We start from the raw sequence: 20,541 nt of genomic DNA on the forward strand, positions 1-20,541 counted from the left end.
GAGAACACTGCCTAAATACTCTTATTAACCTAGGCTAATTGTAAAACTTCCAATCTTCTCCACTCATGCTGAGCTTGAACTTGGCCTGTTTCATCCATTTCAGCAGTGTGTTGGTGTGGTGTGGTATATGGGGTCTGAGCCTCCCTGAAAAGGCTTTTGTTAATGTGGTAATTTGTGAGTGACCCAAGGCCAAAGGACTTTTCAGCAATCTTGGCTCTCCGACTTAGGTCACTAGGAGAAAGTCGAGTCCCCATATTCATGCTACTCAGTGCTGGCTTGTTTAGCAGCAACTGGCACAATCCTGTCTCTTGCTTGGGTAGACAATAAAAAGGGAAGTCTCTGAGGAAGCTCATTTTCTCTGCCCTGTGAAGAAGCACAGGTAATGGGGTTTAGTTGCTGTCTCTTTCCTCCATGAACCCAAAAGTTGACGTAAGCCAACAGGGAACTGAGTTGTATGTGGTTTGGGGCATGGACAAAGTAGGCACCTGAGGAAGTGATCAAATCTCTCTGCAAGTACGACACTGTCGTGTATGATGAAGAATGACAGATGATGATTTTGCTAGTGCAGTGAGTATGAGATGGAATGAAGACTTCTGTGGGCAAAAATACTTTGCAGCCCCCAAAGGGTTGTACTAAGCAGGAGAAGCTGAGGAAAATGGAGAAACAGAAAAGTTTGATAAGGGTAAGAAATGGTCATTCTTACCAGGAGTCTTGAAGTTCCTCAGCTGAGATGGAGTATCATAAATTTCGAGGACCCAATCACCTGCTGCCCTTTCACCCCAGCAGTGAACAGTCATGAACTCCCAGTTTTTGAATCCCTCCATAGAATGATCGAATAATCTGTAAGAGAGCCACCAACAATTGCTTGATTATTATAAAGCCCAGAAAGAATGAACTCCATTCCTTTATCAGAGATCCCCTCTTCATGGCCATCCAGAAATAGAACAAGGCCACATTCAGAGAGATTAAGCCCTCTTCATTCCGGCTCTCCTCCCCTTCTCTGTTGTCTATGCACTTGGATCTGTGATCTTTAGGCATTTGATATTTGCTCTATCATCAATCCCTTTGCATTTCTGAACATATCTTTAAATTATATATTATAAATTATTTCTATTAATGTCTGTCTCCCCCACTAGATTGTAAGCTCACTGTGGGCAGGGAACTTCTAGGCCAACTCTGTTGTACTGTACTCTCCCAAATGCTTAGTACAGTGATCTGCACATAGTAAGCACTCAATAAATACCATTGATAAGAGAATCATATATTAGGTGAGACTGTGAGCTCCACATGGGGCAGGGACTGAGTCCAATCCAATTTGCTTGTATCCACCCCAGCGCTTAGTACAGTGGCTGGCACATAGTAAGTGCTTAACAAACACCATAGTTATTATTATTATTCATTCATTCATTTGTATTTATTGAGCACTTACTGTGTGCAGAGCACTGTACTAAGCGCTTGGGAAGTACAAGTTGGCAACATATACAGATGGTCCCTACCTTGGGCAATGCACTGAACTAAGAATGGATGGTAATGGCTAGGGAATAAGGCAAAGTCCCTGCCTCCGAGTAAGTTACAGTCTTACAGGGCAAAACAGGCACACACATGCAAAGATCACCATCAGTGGTATGTATTGAGCACTCACTATGTGCAGAGCACTGTATTAAGCATTTGGAAGAGTGCAAGACAACCGAGTTGGTATACACATTCCCTGCCCACAATGAGTTTACAAAGATCTGAGGAGATGATTAAGTAAAAACACAAGAACATAAATCACACAATATAGATCTGAGCAGACAAAGGACTACATCATGCAGAAGTAGCTGCAGTGAGTGGGGACACCTGAGGTGGTGGAGAGAGTAGGGGTGTGGGGGAGGCAAGGGAAGAGGAGGCGGTCAACCCGGGAAAGCTGCATGTGAAGAAGCTCGGTTACACACTTAGTACACTGCTAAACACTTAGTACAGTGCTCTGCACAGAATAATTACTCTATAAATACCACGGATTGATTGATAGATTGAAGAAGTGGGGCTTTAGTTAGCCCTCCTACATCTTAAAGGGAGTCAAACATCCCTAACTTAGAGCACTATACCCTCTCTCTGTTCAGTGGAAAGATGGATCCAAAGCTGACAGTCTCTTTGTAAGACATGCCTGGTCAACATCAAGGGCCAGGCTGCTGTGGGAGATGGGCCAGGGCATCAAAGAAAATCAGTTTAGTAGAGTCAAATGTCACCCATATATCTTTCTACACGGCTCCCCACCTCCTAAACTGGGAATAAAGTGATGAAATTAAACTCTGCCCCAGTTCCACAGCAGATGAAACGTTTTATCTATCCAAAGTGTGCTTGAGGCTGCTAAAGTGGCAGCAAGACATCTGAGGCTACGGTATCCAGATGGAGCAACTGTTAGCTTTCCTTCTGGCTTTTCCAGGGTCTGGCTGGAACACAGGAAAATATGACAGGCAAAGAAGTCTTTTGTGAGGAGGAAGAAAAAAAGCACCCACCCTGACCTAGGTCCTTGCATGACACGAATGGAACCCCAGTACCAACAGTTCTTGGGGCCAAAAGGGTGATGGGGTATTTTGATAAGGTATGTGCCGGATGGAATTGTTTGGAAAAAATATGTTAATAGGAGATGAGATCTGTTTCATTCCAGGCAGAGTAAAGTACCTTTATCTACTCCCTTATTCAGATTCACATTTGCTGAGGTAGAAAAACAATCCAGATAGATGAATATTGAGGTACTCATCCCACCCCCACCTCACCACAGCACTTACATGCATATCTTTAAACTCTACCTGTAACTTATTTTAGTGTCAGCCTCCCACACCAGATTGTACGTTCCTTGTGGGCAAGGATCCTGTCCACTAACTCTATTGTATTCTCCCAAGCACTTAGTGGCAGCAGCATGGCCTAGTGGATCCAGCACGGGCCTGGGAGTCCAAAGACCCTGGGTTCTAATCTCAGCTTCAGTACGTCTGCTGTGTGACCTTGGGCAAATCACTTCACTTCTCTGGCCCTCAATTCCCTCATCTGTAAAATGGGGATTGAGACTGTGAGCTCCACATGGGAAAGGGACTGTGTCCAACCCGATTTGCTTGTATCAATCAATCAATCATATTCATTGAGTGCTTACTGTGTGCAGAGCACTGTACTAAGCACTTGGGAAGTACAAGTTGGCAACATATAGAGTCCCTACCCAACAGTGGGCTCACAGTCTAGAAGGGGGAGACAGAGAACAAAACCAAACATATTAACAAAATAAAATAAATACAATAGATAAGTACAAGTAAAATAAATAAATAGAGCAATGAATATGTACAAACGTATATAAATATATACAGGTGCTGTGGGGAAGGGAAGGAGGTAAGATGGGGGGATGGAGAGGGGCACGAGGGGGAGAGGAAGGAGGGGGCTCAGTCTGGGAAGGCCTCCTGGAGGAGGTGAGCTCTCAGTAGGGCCTTGAAGGGAGGAAGAGAGCTAGCTTGGCGGATGGGCAGAGGGAGGGCATTCCAGGCCAGGGGGATGACGTGGGCCGGGGGTCGACGGCGGGACAGGGGAGAACAAGGCACGGTGAGGAGATTAGCGGTAGAGGAGTGGAGGGTGCGGGCTGGGCTGTAGAAGGAGAAAAGGGAGGTGAGGTAGGAGGGGGCGAGGTGATGGAGAGCCTTGAAGCCGAGGGTGAGGAATTTCTGCCTGATGCGCAGATTGATTGGTAGCCACGGGAGATTTTTGAGGAGGGGAGTAACATGCCCAGAGCGTTTCTGGACAAAGACAATCCAGGCAGCAGCATGAAGTATGGATTGAAGTGGGGAGAGACACGAGGATGGGAGATCAGAGAGAAGGCTGATGCAGTAGTCCAGATGGGATAGGATGAGAGCTTGAACGAGCAGGGTAGCGGTTTGGATGGAGAGGAAAGGGCGGATCTTGGCAATGTGCCTGCCCCAGCACTTAGTACAGTGCTTGGCACATGCTAAGTGCTTAACAAATACCACAATTATCATTATTATTATTATTACTTAGTACAGTGATCCACACGGGGTTACTTTTAGACTGTGAGCCCACTGTTGGGTAGGGACTGTCTCTATATGTTGCCAACTTGTACTTCCCAAGCACTTAGTACAGTGCTCTGCACACAGTAAGCGCTCAATAAATACGATTGATTGATTATGGGCTACCGATTGACTGGATTTTGAAATATATATGATTGGGATCGAACACACCCCGTCCACTGCCTTTTAGAGAAAGCGCATGATTGTCATGCCCTGTAGAGAGGTAGTCAGCACAAGGGCTGATGCTGTGAGAATCAAATGTAAACAAAGCTTTAGGTGCTCAGCTTCAGAGGGTTAATGTCCACCAATGTCTAATTTTGTGACAGGACTGGCTTTGAGTACAATTTTGAAACTTAGCTGTGCATAGGGAGATTTCCCTTCCCTAATAGTACCATGGTAATTGAATTACAGAGGGCCTGGGTGAGAAGGGTGAAACTAAGTTCTAAATCCTAAAAAGAGAAGCCCCAATTTGTTCAGATCCTGCAGACTAATGCTGAAACAGGGATTTTGGTTCAAGTATCTACTACTTAAAACCAGAAGCTAATAATGAAGTTTTAGGAGGTGACAGAAGGGCACACATTTTTTCTTCCCAGTGATCAACACACCCTATGCCAGAGGTCTGCAAGGGTGGGATTTTTTTTTTTTTTGCGGAGAGGGAGGGGAAGAGGTGGAGCTGGCCTGCTCCCTTCTAAGTCCCAGCCTGATGATCTTGGGAAAATTCAGGGTCCAGCCTGCCTGAACCCACAATTTCTTAAGGTTTTGCCAGCAATAGAGGAAACAAGAAAAACCTGTGGCTTGAATCAGTAATGACACTGTATGTGTTCTCACGTTGAGAATTTTCTAAACCCCTGTAGGTTCACCTTAGTACTGCCTTGCTCTGCACAATGTAGAGGACACTAGTTAGACTCCTTTGAAATGCAACAAGCATGTATTCATACCTGAGCCATTTGAAATGATCACTGGAGAACTATGCGAAGCAGCCTTTAAAGACAGAATTTCCTTTCAAGGCTCACCAGACCAAAACAGCAGAAATGGGATATGGCTTCCAGTAGGGGTGCCAACTTCACATTTTGAATGTGGGGGCAAACTTAGGGGCAGAGTGCTGAGGGATGTGGCTTTGAGAGGACAGGGAAGAAAGAAGAGGCAGAATAATAAGGATGGTGGTCTTTGTTAAGCACTTACTATGTGTCAAGCACTATTCTAAGTGCTGGGGTAGATACAAGTTATTTAGGTCAGATGCAGTTCCTGTTCCACATGAGGCTCACGGTATAAGTGGAAAGAGGGCAGGTACTGGATCCCCATTTTACAGATGAGGAGATTGAGGCCCAGATACGTGAGGCTCCTCTAGACCGTAAACTCGTTATGGGCAGGGAATGTGTCTGCTAATTCTGTTGTAGTTTACTCACCCAAGTGATTAGTAGAGTGCTCTGCACATAGTAAGTGCTCAATAAATACCATTGATTAATTGACTGATTGACTTGACCAAGGTCCCACAGCAGGCAAGTGGCAGAGCTGGAATTAGAACCTAGGTCCCCTGACTCCCCACTCCATGCTCTTTCCATCAGGCCAAGCTGCCTCCCTCCAGGAAGAGAGTAAAGTAGTTGGGAGGAGAAAGGAAAGGGGAGGGAGAGGTGTGGGGGTACTTTCCAAACACTTAATACAGTGTTCTACACATAGTAAGCGCTCAAAAACTATGATTGAATGAATGAATGAACAAAAAGGTATAAAAGATGAAAACCTCCTCCTTTTCCACCACTGCCCTTCTGGTCCCGGACCAGATGTGAATAGGGGCCAGGCACTAGTGGCTCTGCTCACCCCTTCTCTGAAGCCGTGTGAGGAGGAACCACTCGCCTGCTTGGTTTACTACCACCCAATCCACCTAGGCAGCTGGGGGATGGTAAAGGGAGAGATCCACTATGATCTTCCATCCTCCTGTCTCTCCCCACTTCAGTCTATACCTTCATGCTGATGCCCGGATCATCTTTGTGCAGAAACGCTCTGGGCTTGTTACTCCCCTCCTCAAAAATCTCCAGTGGCTGCCTGTCAACCTATGAATCAGGCAAAAACTCCTCACTCTCGGCATCAAGGCTCTCCATCATCTTGCCCCCTCTTACCTCACCTCCCTTCTCTCCTTCTACAGCCCAGCCCGCACCCTCCGCTCACCTCCTCACTGTACCTCATTCTTGCCTGTCCCGCCATCGACCCCCAGCCCATGTCCTCCCCCTGGCCTGGAATGCCCTCCCTCCACATATCTGCCAAACTAGCTCTCTTCCTCCCTTCAAAGCCCTACTGAGAGCTCACCTCCTCCAAGAGGCCTTCCCAGACTGAGCCCCCCTTTTCCTCTCCTCCTCCCCATCCCCCTGGCCCTACCTCCTTCCCCTCCCCACAGTACTTTTATATGTATTTGTACGGATTTATTATTCTATTTTACTTGTACATATTTACTATTCTATTTATTTTGTTAATGATGTGCATTTAGCTTTAATTCTATTTGTTCTGACGACTTTGACACGTCTTCATGTTTTGTTTTGCTGTCTGTCTCTCCCTTCTAGACTTTGAGCCTGTTGTTGGGTAGGGACCATCTCTATATGTTGCCGACTTGTACTTCCCAAGCGCTTAGTACAGTGCTTTGCACACAGTAAGCACTCAATAAATACGATTGAATGAATCCACTAGAGGTGGGGTTGAAGCCACTAAGCCTTGGCACAACTCATTCACTTATTCAGTCATACTGTGTGCAGAGCACTGTACTAAGAGCTCGGGACAGTATAATATAACAATAAGCAGACACATTCCCCAAGGAACCCCACATATGCCACTGTTCTCAGGGCAGGATCGCTGTGCCACAAAAGCCCAGTTCCACTGCACGGCATGTATCCTGACACAAGGTCGCCTTTGGGGCACCTGCTACCGTGGCTCCAGAGCTCTGACCTCTGCCAATAGGACTGGGGTGAGGCGTGCAGATGGCTCTGTCCTGTGGACATGGTAAGTGCACAATAAGTACCATTAATCGATTGACTGATTGCTAGGCAGGAACAGTTTCTTAGCCATTGGGTCTAAAGCACAGGGCTGTTGGAGGGATTGAAAAGAGGGTCAAAAAATTGTCTTCATTTCAGAGAAATAAGTTATGCAGGAACTGATTATCCATTCTATGGACATCAGCCTTTTACTTGTCCATGTCCATTCTGCAGCCTGTCCTTTAACCCTCTCCCTGCCCCTAAGCACCTCTGCTAGAAAATCAGGAGGGACAGGGAGAAGAGGTGAAATTCAAACTGGTTAAGAGCACTGTATTTGAGCAGTTCGATGGGGAAAGAGGTTGACAATAATGGCTAAAATTAAGTTTTGGGGTAATCTGTGGAGGATTTTTTTTAGGCTCTCTGACTTTCATAACCATGACTAATTGAGAGTTGGCTGGGCAACATTCAATTTTGGGTGCAGGACTCTAATTCACTTCTCTACATGATACTCTGCAGTCTAAATTTTCGGTACCAACTAGCAGTACTAGACACTTTCAGAAAATGCTTTGGGATCAAAAGATTTTCTGGAAAAAAAAATTAGAAATTAATTCGCTAAAATATCAGAAACCGAAATGCTCTGGGCATGCCACCCTCTCCTCAAAAATCTCCAGTGGTTGCCTGTCAACCTTCACATGAAGCAAAAACTCCTCACTATTGGCTTCAAAGCTCTCCATCACCTTGCCCCCTCCTACCTCACTTCCCTTCTCTCCTTCTACAGCCCAGCCTGCACACTCCAATCCTCTGCCCCTAACCTCCTCACCGTGCCTCGTTCTCGCCTGTCCCACCGTCGACCCCTGGCCCATGTCTTACCTCTGGCCTGGAATGCCTTCTCTCCTCACATCCGCCAAATTAGCTCTCTTACCCCCTTCAAAGCCCTACCAAGAGCTCACCTCCTCTAGGAGGCCTTCCCAGACTGAGCCCCCTTTTTCCTCTGCTCCTCCTCCCCTTCCCATCACCCCTATTCCCTCCCTCTGCTCTAACCCCTTCCCCACCCCACAGCACTTGTGTATACTTGTACATATTTATTATTCTATTCATTTTATTAATGATGTGTATATATCTATAATTCTATTTATCTATTTTGATGCTATTGATGCCTGTCTACTTGTTTTGTTTTGTTGTCTGTCTTCCCCATTCTAGACTGTGAGCCCGTTGTTGGATAGGTATTGTCTCTATCTGTTGCCAAACCGTACTTTCCAAGCGCTTAGTACAGTGCTCTTCACACAGTAAGTGCTCAATAAATACGATTGAGTGAATGAATGAATGAATAAATAAATATCACTGGTGTGGCCTTTGCCAGGGTCATTCTCGGAGAAGAAATCTGCACAAATAATATTCAAAACTACTGAAAACATTTCAGGAGTGCAAGGATTCCTCAATTTATTGGTTCATATTGCCAACTAAAAAGAGCTGATTTTTATAGTGTTGAATTTATAAAATGGGCAAACGCTGACAAACCACACAAACCAATATCACTGCTGTTTGTATTAACCAAGAATATTCAGGATGCCTTAACTTGATAACCCTGCCCTCAGCAACTGTTACATTAAGAAATTGTCTGCCCTGTCTGGAGCAGGATTCCTGAACAAGAATTTGGTGGAATGAAATATATATGTGCTGTGAGCCCACTGTTTAGACTGTGAGCCCACTGTTGGGTAGGGACTGTCTCTATATGTTGCCAACTTGTACTTTCCAAGCGCTTAGTACAGTGCTCTGCACACAGTAAGCGCTCAATAAATATGATTGATGATGTAACAAATTACACCTCCAGTTGTTAAAATAATACCCCTAACCCCACCCCTGCCAGCCGTTTCAATGCAAGTTACTTTGGAAGAAGTCTGGCATTGTTGCCATTAAATATTGTGCAGGTTTTGAGGGATTAACTCAGCAAATAACTCATATCATTACTTTATGATTTTTCATAGCTGGCTGCCAACTTGTCAAGACGGTAACATTCTTCTATGCTGATATGGCAACTAAAGAATATACTCTTTTATAAATACTCTCAAGTATGTATTGGCATGTAATTATTTTTTGAAGTTATAAATTGATTATGAATTTAGTCTCATATGAATTCATCCTTGACTCCGCTCTCTCCAAACATCCAACATCTCTCCCCTCACATCCAAACCGTCACCAAAACCTGCCAGTCTCTGCTCCACAACATCACCAAGATCCGCCCTTTCCTCTCCATCCGAACCGCTACCCTGCTCGTTCAAGCTCTCATCCTATCCCATCTGGACTACTGTATCAGTCTCCTCTCCGATCTCCCATCCTCTTGTCTCTCCCCGCTTCAATCCATACTTCACGCCGCTGCCCGGATTGTCTTTGTCCAGAAACGCTCTGGGCATGTTACTCCCCTCCTCAAAAATCTCCAGTGGCTACCAATCAACCTACGCATCAGGCAGAAACTCCTCACCCTTGGCTTCAAGGCTCTCCATCACCTCACCCCCTCCTACCTCACCTCCCTTCTCTCCTTCTACAGCCCAGCCCGCACCCTCTGCTCCTCTGCCGCTAATCTCCTCACCGTGCCTCGTTCTCGCCTGTCCCACCGTTGACCTCCAGCCCACGTCATCCCCCTGGCCTGAAATGCCCCCCCTCCCCACATCTGCCAATCTAGCTCTCTTCCTCCCTTCAAGGCCCTACTGAGAGCTCACCTCCTCCAGGAGGCCTTCCCAGACTGAGCCCACTCCTTCCTCTCCCCCTCCTCCCCCTCTCCATCCCCCCACCTTACCTCCTTCCCTTCCCCACAGCACCTGTATATATGTTTGTACATATTTATTACTCTATTTATTTTACTTGTACATATCTATTCTATTTATTTTATTTTGTTAATATGTTTGGTTTTGTTTTCTGTCTCCCCCTTCTAGACTGTGAGCCCACTTTTGGGTAGGGACCGTCTCTATGTGTTGCCAACTTGTACTTCCCAAGTGCTTAGTACAGTGCTCTGCACACAGTAAGCGCTCAATAAATACGATTGATTGACTGATTGATCTGTTATGACTCAAATAGTATTTACCATCTCAGTTCACAACAGAATTGGACCATGATTTCCAGAAGTATTTTCCCTTTCTTTTTAAAGAAGAGGTTACAGCCCATGTTTCTAACTTCCCTTTAGCTCAACCACAGTTGAATTTTTGGTCTCTTCAGATATTTGGTCTTTGAACTGTTTTCATAAATTCTTTCCAAAATGTGGTATTTTAATTATGCTGTTGGGTTTCTATTCTTACCTCAATCCAACCAGTTCAGGCAATTTCTGAACAGCAAAAATAGGTCTGGCCTAGTGACTTTAGTCATATATACGCATACCTAAATAAATTATATATATATATATATATATTATATATATACACACACACAGACACACATAAACACTGAGCTATGTCTAGCTTGTTTTTTTTTCTGAATATGATACCACTGAAGGATAGATCCTTTCTATGTGAATGGGTCTGACTGAAAACAACTATTTGCAATTGACATTCCATTTCTATGTTATCTGAAGGCTTTCCTTTTCTGAGTATATGCCACTTGTAGCAATTTTAAAGACATTTGTTAAGTGCTTACTATGTGCCCAAGTACTGTACTGAGTGCTGGGGTAGATATGAGATAATCAGGTCACAGATAGTCCCTGTCCCTCATTGGGCTCACAAGAGAAGGAAAGACAAGGATTTAATCTCCATTTTACAGATGAGGAAACGAAAGCACTGAGAAGAAACATTTGATGGGATTCTAACTTTTCTGAGGCCATTTAAAAATCTAGAAGAATACTTGGTAGCCACAGATATTTCCATCAGGAGACACAGAATCCCTCCAACCTAGACTGGGAGCCCCATGTGGGACAGGAACTCTGTCCAACCTGATTATCTTGTATCTACCCCAACACTTAATAGAGTATCTGGAACATAGTAAGTGCTTATAAACAAAAAAAATTCCAATCTTCCTTTGGGAGTGAGAAAATAAGTAAAAGAAATGTAAAGTGGCAGCTGACCCATGCTAGTATTTTTGTATATCAAGCGTATCAATAGTATTTATTGAATACCTACTGTGTGCCAAGCACTGTACTCAGTAGTTGGAAGAGTACCACAGAGTTAGAAGACTAGATTCCTGCCCTCAAGGAACTTAACAGGCCTGGATGAGAGGCAGGTCCCAGGACAAAATGAGATGGGCCTTTGGTGAGGAAGGGAGGAAATCAAAGATTCAAGGTCTTGGTCACTTTCACTGAGGCCTGAGAATGGTTTCACCTAAGATTTTCTCCAATTAGGCAAGCTTTAAATAGTGTCGATGCCTACATTCCTGCTTTCCGGAACCAAGTCATGGATTGTGAAATTTTGAATAATACATTTAAGAAAAAACTTTCCAGTTGGTCAGTTTTTTAAAAATCATATTTGTTTAGCACTTACTATGTGCCAAGCATTGTTCTAAGCCCTGGAGTATTCATTCATTCATTCAATCGTACTCATTCATCATCATCATCATCAATCGTATTTATTGAGCGCTTACTGTGTGCAGAGCACTGTACTAAGCGCTTGGGAAGTACATACAAGTGAATTAGGTTGGACACAGTCCCTGTCCCACATGGGGCTCACCACCTAAATAGCAGAGAGAAGAGGCGAACCCAGGCACAGAGAAGTTAAGTAATTTACCCAAGGTCACACAGCAAGCAACTGGCAGAGCTAGAACTAGAACCCAGGTCCTCTGACTCCCAGGTCCGTGCTCCTTCCACTAAGCCATGCTGCTTCTCAGTTAGAATTTATATGTCTCTCTCCCCTCCAACTAGGAACTGTACCTCTTCTCTTTTTCAAACCATAATTAGAAGCAGAAATATTCAGCTGTAATCAAATTTGAAGTGGAGGCAACATATTGGTTTTCAGTCAAATGCCAGAATTTGAAGCTTAGGACTAATACCTCTAATTCAATCTAAAAGCAGGAAAAAAATTGAAAAAGAGGAAAGGATTTTCAGAATTCTAGCAAATGCCTCATGACTGCTGAATATAGTCAAGGGAAGGATTTCTCAATTATATTCCTTGTCAGTTACTAGGGTGAAGGATGAATGTAGGGTTATAGATGCCATATGTGTAGGCACATATATTGGACTCTCCCAAGAATTTAGTACAGTTGTATGGAGTGAATGCTCAGTAAATATCACTGATTATAGGAATGTGCCTAGGAAATGTGCAGACTGACCTCACTAAAAAAAAGCCCCAAAGGGTCATCTGAAGATCCTGCCTTTTCTTCTGAATTTACTGCTTTGAAATGAGAAAATACAGAAGGATTGAAAAGGTGGCAGCCTGAGAGAAGTGGTGGGGAAAAGAGGGTGGAGACAAAAGGGGGAGGGGGGCAATTATTTGTCCCTTCAAATACTGTTCTTTGTTTTCCATGGCACCCACCCCCTAAAATTAAAATTGTGCAAACAGTCCTTGCACGCTGGGTTAATGGGGCCCAAAGCTTAACCTGAACTTGTATTTTGACCACAGCAGAATGCCTTAAAGAGCTGAGCACCTGCAGGTGCTTGGAAAAAAAAAAAACTAGTCTCCTTTGAACAGCTGTTCTCCACAGGGGATCAAGCCACTGCCTGTCAGCTGGAAGAAGTAACCGTTGAGGAACTCCAGACAACCTGAGCTGACATAATCAAAGCATTTAGCTTGTTTCTACTACCCATTTGCTTAGGGGAAAACAAACACTCCCAAGTAATAACCCAGGAGATGAGCAGCCCAGAGAACATTTTCATCCAAATATGTTAGGGAAAAGAAATCTTTCAGAAGTGTGTTCAGTAGGTACTACCATTTCTGATAGGGGGGAGGGAGAAAGAGGGAGAGAACAGCTGGAGGGAGACCTCAGCAGGCACGAGTGATCTTACATCCCTTCATTAAAACACATTCATAGAAAGAAATATATGAATGGACTGATTTTGTTGACTGAACTTTCTCCCTCTAGACTCTATGCTCATTGAGGGCAGAGAACATTCTACCAACTCTTATATTGTACTCTCTCATGTATTTAGTATGGTGTTCTGCACATAGTAAGTGCTCAATAACTACAATTTATTGATTTAACTCTTCAACAGCAGGTGGCTTTCCTCTGAACCTTCTAGACCATTTTCTTCCCTCTTAAACTATGAGCCCCATGAAGGACAGGGAATGTGCTAGACCTGATTATCATGTATCCACCCAAGTGCTTAGTACAGTGCTTGACACAGAGTAAACATTTAACATGCCACAGTCATTATTATCAGGCATTAGGGGAAAGCAGGCTGCTCTCTGTAAGCTCCTTGTAGTCAGGGAACATGTCTACCAATTCTGTTATATTGTACATTGTATATTGTATATTGAGCAAGTGCTCAATGAGTACAATTGTTTGCAATTTGTCTTTTACAACAATAGTAGTTTACACCATCACCTGTAATGGATCCTGAAACACAGCACAGCCCCTGAGAAAACCTGAATGGGATGATTGAGGTGGGGTGTAGCGGCAAATGCCTAGAACTCAGTACCATAAATTGAAACTCTTCTGAGAGCTTTCCAAGAGGATCCAGTCCTGGAGGGAAAGCACAGCAGACCAAGGGCCAGAACAATAGGGACCTCTTCCATACCTTGCAAACCCAATAGGGGCTGAATCATCATCATGAACAGTGGTATTTTTTGAGCATTTACTGTGTCCAGACCACTGTATGAAGTCCTTGGTAGCAGCATGGCCCAGTGGATGGAGCACAGGCCTGGGAGTCAGAAGGATCTGGATTCTAATCCCAGCTCCACCACGTTTCTGCTCCGTGACCTTGGGAAAGTCACTTCACTTCTCTAGGCCTCCGTTACCTCATCTGTAAAATGAGGATTAAGACTGAGAGCCCGTTGTGGGACAGGGACTGTGTCCAACCTAATTAGCTTGAATCTACCCCAGTGCTTAGAACAGTGCTTGACACATAGTAAGGGCTTAATGAATACCATTATCATAATACAACAGAGTTGGTAGACACATTCCTTGCCCACAATGAACTTACAATCTAGAATGCCAGAAGGCTTACATGTCACTCAGACACTTTTCAATCAGCCAGGAGACTCTCTCAGGACACAGGAACCCCAGCTGAGGAGGCTAGAATTTAGAACACTTGTATGGGAGTTGAGCTGGCCTTCCATGGAGGAACGGGTGCTCCAGTGAGCTACTCTATAAAAGCCCCCTATTTAGTGCTGGAAGTTCTTGGGAAGGCAAGAGCTAGAGTTTGCGAATATGACTGGATGGCTCCAACTACTTCTCAAACCTCCTTCTGAAAGATCCCCCTGCAGCTCCACCTGTTCCCTTGGGTGGGAAAATACCCTCACACCCAAAAAGAGGACCAAAGCTAGAACCCTGCTTCCTTTCAGGTCTCTCTGTCCTCCTCATCACTAATGCTGAAAACTCTCAGAACAATACTAAGTAAGCGGGGATGGAGTCTTCATGGGTTAAAGAGGTATGTATGGTTTTAGCTGGGATTTCTGCTTATAAAATTAAATCTTCAAAAGGTTGCTGGAAAACAAAGATATGAATAGAAATGCACCTTTCCCTTATCACAGCAGTAGGAGGGATACCATTAGCATCATAGCCTTGAAGGTGGAGGAAGCTGGGGGCCCGGAATGTGCCTCCATGTGGTTAAAAGCTTAGGCCCTTATGCACTTCTAATAGGCAGCAGCTGTTTGACATTAAAAGGGTCAATAACAAGCCAGGGACTATTTTTGTTTCTTCAGTGGGAGACAAATGAGTCCACACCACTTCCTTTGCACCTCTGAATACTCCCTTTCCTCTGGCTCCCCAACTGCCCCTTTGGGGTGGCTACTTATGTCAGAGCTTAACCAGCCCACTTAAGCCACTTGTGTGGGGTGTGTGCCTCAGAAACAGCTATACAAAAAGTGGCATGGTCCACCCTGGGAGTGGGAGAGAGCATACTTCAGTACTAGTTTTAGCTAATAATAATTAATCCAAGTTGTGGCATTTAAGTGCTTACTATGTGTCAAGCACTGTACCAAGAACTGGGGTAAATACAAAAAAATCAGGTTCCTGTCCCACCGGGGGACACACTCTAATCAGGAAGGAGAACAGGAAGGTAGCCCCCATTTTATGATAAGAAAATTGTGGCACAGAGAAGTTCAGTGACATGCCCAAAGTCACACAGCAGGCAACTGGCAAAACCAGAAACAGAAGTCCTTTCTCCATCTACTCTCCCAAACCTGCTTCCCTTGTCTTCCAGGCCCTCATCCGGCATGTTCGTGTTTGGCACTTTCCAGACAACAAGACAGATGTTCCCTGTAATACTGTTTTTTGAAGAATGCACAAGAGGCTGAAGCCAGTGGATGCAATCCACCAAATGCCTGCGATGGAATCCACTGCATCCCTGACTCACAAGTTTCCTCACTGAAGTCATTTTGGGGGAAGCCAACATGAAAAAACAAAATCTGCAGGAGGAGGCCAGAGAGGGCCTAAAGGGGCTTGACTGGCTAAGCAAACAGCAACCACAGAGACCATTTTTCTAAAACCACTGGATAGATCTGCACATGTGTAAAACATACCTTTGCACTTCAATATGTCTCACCAGTATACTCTTTCAAATTTAACCCAGATGAGTAATGTACGGAGAAGAAAGGTTTTCCTTAGGTTCAGTAACAACAGCTGGTGAGACCACCATTAATCACATGAGCGTGCATCCAAAAGGTCTTGCTCGATTTGGAAAGAATGTTACAGGCAGGTAGCAGTGATTACACAGCAGCAGCAGAGATCTCTTTGGCTCTTGAAACGGGCATGGGGGAAGCCCCCCTACTCCTTCTGTCTCCTGATACCACCCCGACACACACATCTGATGCCAAAGCATCCTTATTTTGCTTGTGTAGACTGACTCTGGCAAGATTGGGATCCATGGGTTAGGAATTAGTCATCAGCCTCACCCTGCCCTCACAGAAGAGTATAAACCAGCTGTAAGCTCACCTTTAGACTGTAAGCTCATTGTGGGAAGGGAATGTACCTACCAAATCTGTTGTATTGGTTCCTCCCAAGGGCTTAAAACACTGCTCTGCACACAGAAAGCACTCAGCAAATACATCAATTGATTGATGGATTGAAGAGTGAGGGAAAATGCGGACCCAGCCTTCCAAATACAACATGTGAGAAGTCCAATTCAGCGCTGATTTGCTCCCCATCCACTAGCTAGGAGCTCTCCCTTAATCCACTCACAGCTTCCCAGGAGGCATATAACCAACAAGTTGGCTTTCGCTGCAGGGGACAGGGACTGTGTCTACTCTGATGAACTTTTATCTACCCCAGAGATCTTAACAAAGAGTAAGTACTTAAAAATACCCTGAATAGAATTCAAGGAGGGAACAAAGAAAAAAGATGCGTTAGGTTTACAGTTAGTGAGAATGTTCACTTTTTCACAGCTTGCTTCTCCTGGTATAGAGTAAAATAAAAATGAGAAGTCTATACAGAAGCCTGCTGTGCCGCTAGGATGACACTGCTCACACGCTTTGCTCCTATCCCACCAACCTACCCATTGTACCTTTATCTCTTCTTTCTCACTGTCACTGCTTGCCCAGTTCCTCCCTCGGGCCTAGAACTTCCTCTCCCTTCATATCCACGAGTTCACCACTCTCCCCACCTTCAAAGCCCTCCTAAAATCATATCTCTCCAAGAGCCCTTCTCCAATTAATCCTTTATTTCCCTTATTTGGTCTTCCTTCTGCTTTGCCTGTGCCCTTGGATCAGTACTCTTTAGGCACTTGATATTTACACCACTCTCAGCCCCACAACACTTATGTACATATCTGTAATTTATCTCAGTGTCTGTCTACCCTTTAGACTGTAATCTCCTTGTTGGCAGGGAACATGTCTACCAACTCTATTGTATTGTACCCTTCCAAGCACTTAGTACAGTGCTCTTCACACAGTAAGCATTTAATAAATACCACTGATTGATCGACAGCACTGCAAACCTAAATGACAGGAGACTGGAGAATAAGTGTGGCCCAGTGGACAAAGAATGGGCCTGGAAGTCAGAAGGACTTGGGTTCTAGTCCCAGCTCTGCCACTTGTCTGCTGTGTGACCTTGGGCAAGTCACTTAACTTCTCTGTGCCTGTTACCTCATCTGTATAATGGGGATTATGACCATGAGCCCTATGTGGGACATGGACCGTGTCCAACCTGATTAACTTGTATCTACCCCAGTGCTTAGTACAGTGGCTGGCACATAGTAAATGCTACCATATACCATTAACAGCAACAACAGATGAAGTAGCACCAGTGATGACCCTGACTAAAGGCCTACTGAGTGCAACACCCTATGCCACATGCTCGAAAAATGCAACGGAAGCAAAAGACATGTTCCTTGTCCACAAGGAGTTGACAACCTAAGGTAATGGGACCTATGCTACAAGTTATTCTGGCTGAATAATAAACCCACAATCACCCATGCTCCCACCCCACATCCCACCATCTCTCAATAGTCTTCATTTTCCACTTCTGAATAGCAAGAAAATTGTGCTTTAGGGAGCAAAAGTTTCAAATGACCTTTACCCAGACCAATCCAAACAAGGATGAGGTGGTTTGTAGGCAGCTGCAATGACCTCACTCATTTCATCATCTGGAGATATGGACTGTTTTCCCCTCTTCTGCCTCATGTTTTAAAACCATTCAAGGTTCGTGCTATAGAAGCCACACACTAACCTCAAAGCAAAGCAGGGAAGACTGTTGGCTTGTACAGGTAGGACACAGCTCCATACTTAGGCCTGTGTGGTTTGGGGATTTAGGTGGAGGAGGAAAATGGATGCCTTCCAGCCCCTCACCCCGCCCCCTTCCCACACCATGCCCATTTTCTTCTGCCCCAAGACACAGTTTCATCTCTGCATGGGAGTGAAAGGGGGAAAAGAGAGGACAAATTACAGAGCACACGGGACTCCAACCACATGCCTTTCTTCTCTGGAACCCAAAGATACATCATACTTTTCCCGGCATCCCCTATGGGTACCACATCTGTCACTATCCCTTCTCTTTCATCCTTCCAGATTATAGGTGTTCCTTTTCTTCCCCCACTCCCATCTGCTTGAAAGACACTGAAATTATAGGCTCCAGCAGCATACAACCTCCCCCTTCCCAGCCACCACTCCCACCTCCTGACATAGTTAGGAGTCTGTGACTTTTCTCACCCCTAATGAGTAGCAGGAGATGCACACTTAGTGATTTGAGGTGCAGGAGGGGTAGGGACACCCCACATACCTGTTGGCTAGCAGCTGGGACTTGGTTCCTGAGGGTGAAGTGAGATAGATAGCCAGATCCCCCCGCCGGGGGTGTGTGATGGTGATGCGGACAACCACGTGTTCCAGGTAGTTGACGTGGTGGTTGGATTTCTCAGAGCAGCCAGAGGCTTTATAAATGGAGCGCACTGCACTGTTGGGGCGGATTGTTCTGCAACAGACGGAAGGAGCTTCATCACATCAAGACCTCCCCAACGTAAGCACTTCAGGATTTTGAAATGTGGCTTTCCTCCCTCTTCAATCTTGCTTACTAAGGGAAGCTGAATAAAGGACCAGCTTTGGTTCTTAAAGGGTGCACCCTCCTGCTTCTTGTCCAAGACTCTTTTGGAAATTCTAGGTAGGTAGGGAATCTTCCACCAGGCACAATGCACCTGGAAGCTAAGACTGGAAGGTGAGAATCAGGGAGCTCTCAAACTACTGAATTCTTCGAAGAAACAAAAAACGTATGGTGTATCCCTCAAATGTCATTGACAATAGAGATCAAGAGAGGGGAGCATGGAGAACAAAATATGGGAATTAGGAAAAAGACAAGTGAAACACCAGGATCTTCTAAGCAGAACAAATTGGCCACCTCTCCCTCATGGCTGGCATCTAACTTCGGTTTGCCAACATGATTGGCAAACATGGAAAGGCAGGTATTAGATCTGCATTCCCTAAGGGTTGGGAACTGGATGCTTTGCATCCTGCTGCCAGGAGACTTGTTGGAAAGAGTTTAACAGATTCAGGTTCTTGGTGCCCAATAAGTGCAAAATCCAAGCCACTTTACCCGAGGATGCAAGTGCCCACTGCTAGAGGCAAATATTGAGAGCACTGAGAGTTAATGGAGTCCTCTTCAGAAGATTCCACATCATTTTTCCCCTAGCAGTACTTGTAGTTAAAACCTTGGGGAAAAAATGATTGAAATTTAGAAGCCAGGGACATTAACCCTTCCCCAAAAGCTTTATGTATTAGACCATTAATGTCCATGGGATGAAATCAAGGGCAACAGGAGTCTGGAAAGATCATATCAGGCCACGACTATTTTGGGACAATAGTTCAATACATTCTTATCAGTAGAATTACTTGATTTGCCGGTCCGTGCTTTCCACACACACATGCTGTTGTGGGACTGTGGTCCACTTTTCTGCTTCTATTACCATGGCTTCGGCATCCATCAGTCCAAATCCATAGAGATGGCTCACTATGGAGGATAAACAGAAGGATTAGACTCACACCAAGACTGTTCATGACCAGCTCACATGGTAGGGAATGTCTGGCAGGTATCCATCCAACCATCCATCCATCCATCAGGAACACTTTGGATGGATCCCAGTCTGAACTCAATCTCCAGTCAAGCCTTTCAAAGCAAATATAATGAGTCTATAAAGTGACACCATGGTCCCCTCATTGACTGTTTTAATTTTTTATGGTATTTGTTCAGCGCTTACTATGTGCCAGACACTGTATTAAGTGCTGGGGTAGATCTGAGCTAATCAAGTTGGACACATTCCATGTCCCAGTTGGGACTCACAGTCTTAATCCCCACTTCACAGATGAGGTAACTCAGACCCAGAGAAGTGAAGTGACTTGCACAAGGTCACACAGCAGACAAATGGCAAAATTGAGATTAGGACCCAGGCCCTTCTGACTCCTAGGCCCGTGGTCTATCCATTAGGCCACGCTGCTTCTCAGCCACACACACCAGAATAATTGAACCACTGGGCTTTATTTCTACCAGCAATTAATAAATTGAGGTGGTGGTGGTTGGGGTGGGGGCATCTCCTATTCTAAGGATTTGCTGGCATTAATAGCTTACGTGCAAGAAAATCACCTAGTAATTAGGCTGAATGCCCCAGAAGAGTTAAACAATTATCTTTCCTTTCACAAGTGAGGGATAGATTGAGCTCTCTGCACAAAATATATGGAGGCCACTAGACATTTATGACAGATTCCCACCCTGAAATCTTGTAATCTTTAAATTCTGAGACATTTAAATGATGCACGCTCCCACAGATCAAAAATCCATACTAGAAATTACTATCCCAGAAAATGCAAGTATTGAAGAGCATTACATTAAGGGTATGGATGGATGTTTAAGTTGGTGGAATTTTTTTTTGATATTTTAAAATTTAAATGGAATTGAATGTAAAAGCCTACATATCAAGGGAGTGAAACAGTCACCTGATTCACAGCAAGCAAGGAATAACAGACTACATTTACACGGTAATGTAGATT

At 44.7% G+C, this 20,541-nt stretch overlaps 1 protein-coding gene across 1 annotated transcript in view; it reads right to left on the reverse strand.

Annotated features, from left to right (window-relative positions):
* PCSK5 (proprotein convertase subtilisin/kexin type 5) overlaps positions 1-20,541 on the reverse strand; it is a 414,129-nt gene that overhangs the window by 155,073 nt on the left and 238,515 nt on the right. The window contains exons 11-13 of the mRNA XM_038769509.1: positions 19,390-19,507; positions 18,290-18,478; positions 704-840 (exon numbers count right to left, since the gene is read on the reverse strand). Of these exons, the coding sequence (XP_038625437.1) occupies positions 704-840; positions 18,290-18,478; positions 19,390-19,507 (444 nt within the window). The remainder of the gene's footprint in view (positions 1-703; positions 841-18,289; positions 18,479-19,389; positions 19,508-20,541) is intronic.

This window comes from Tachyglossus aculeatus, chromosome X4, assembly GCF_015852505.1.
Source record: "Tachyglossus aculeatus isolate mTacAcu1 chromosome X4, mTacAcu1.pri, whole genome shotgun sequence".
In the NCBI taxonomy this organism is placed as follows: domain Eukaryota; kingdom Metazoa; phylum Chordata; class Mammalia; order Monotremata; family Tachyglossidae; genus Tachyglossus; species Tachyglossus aculeatus.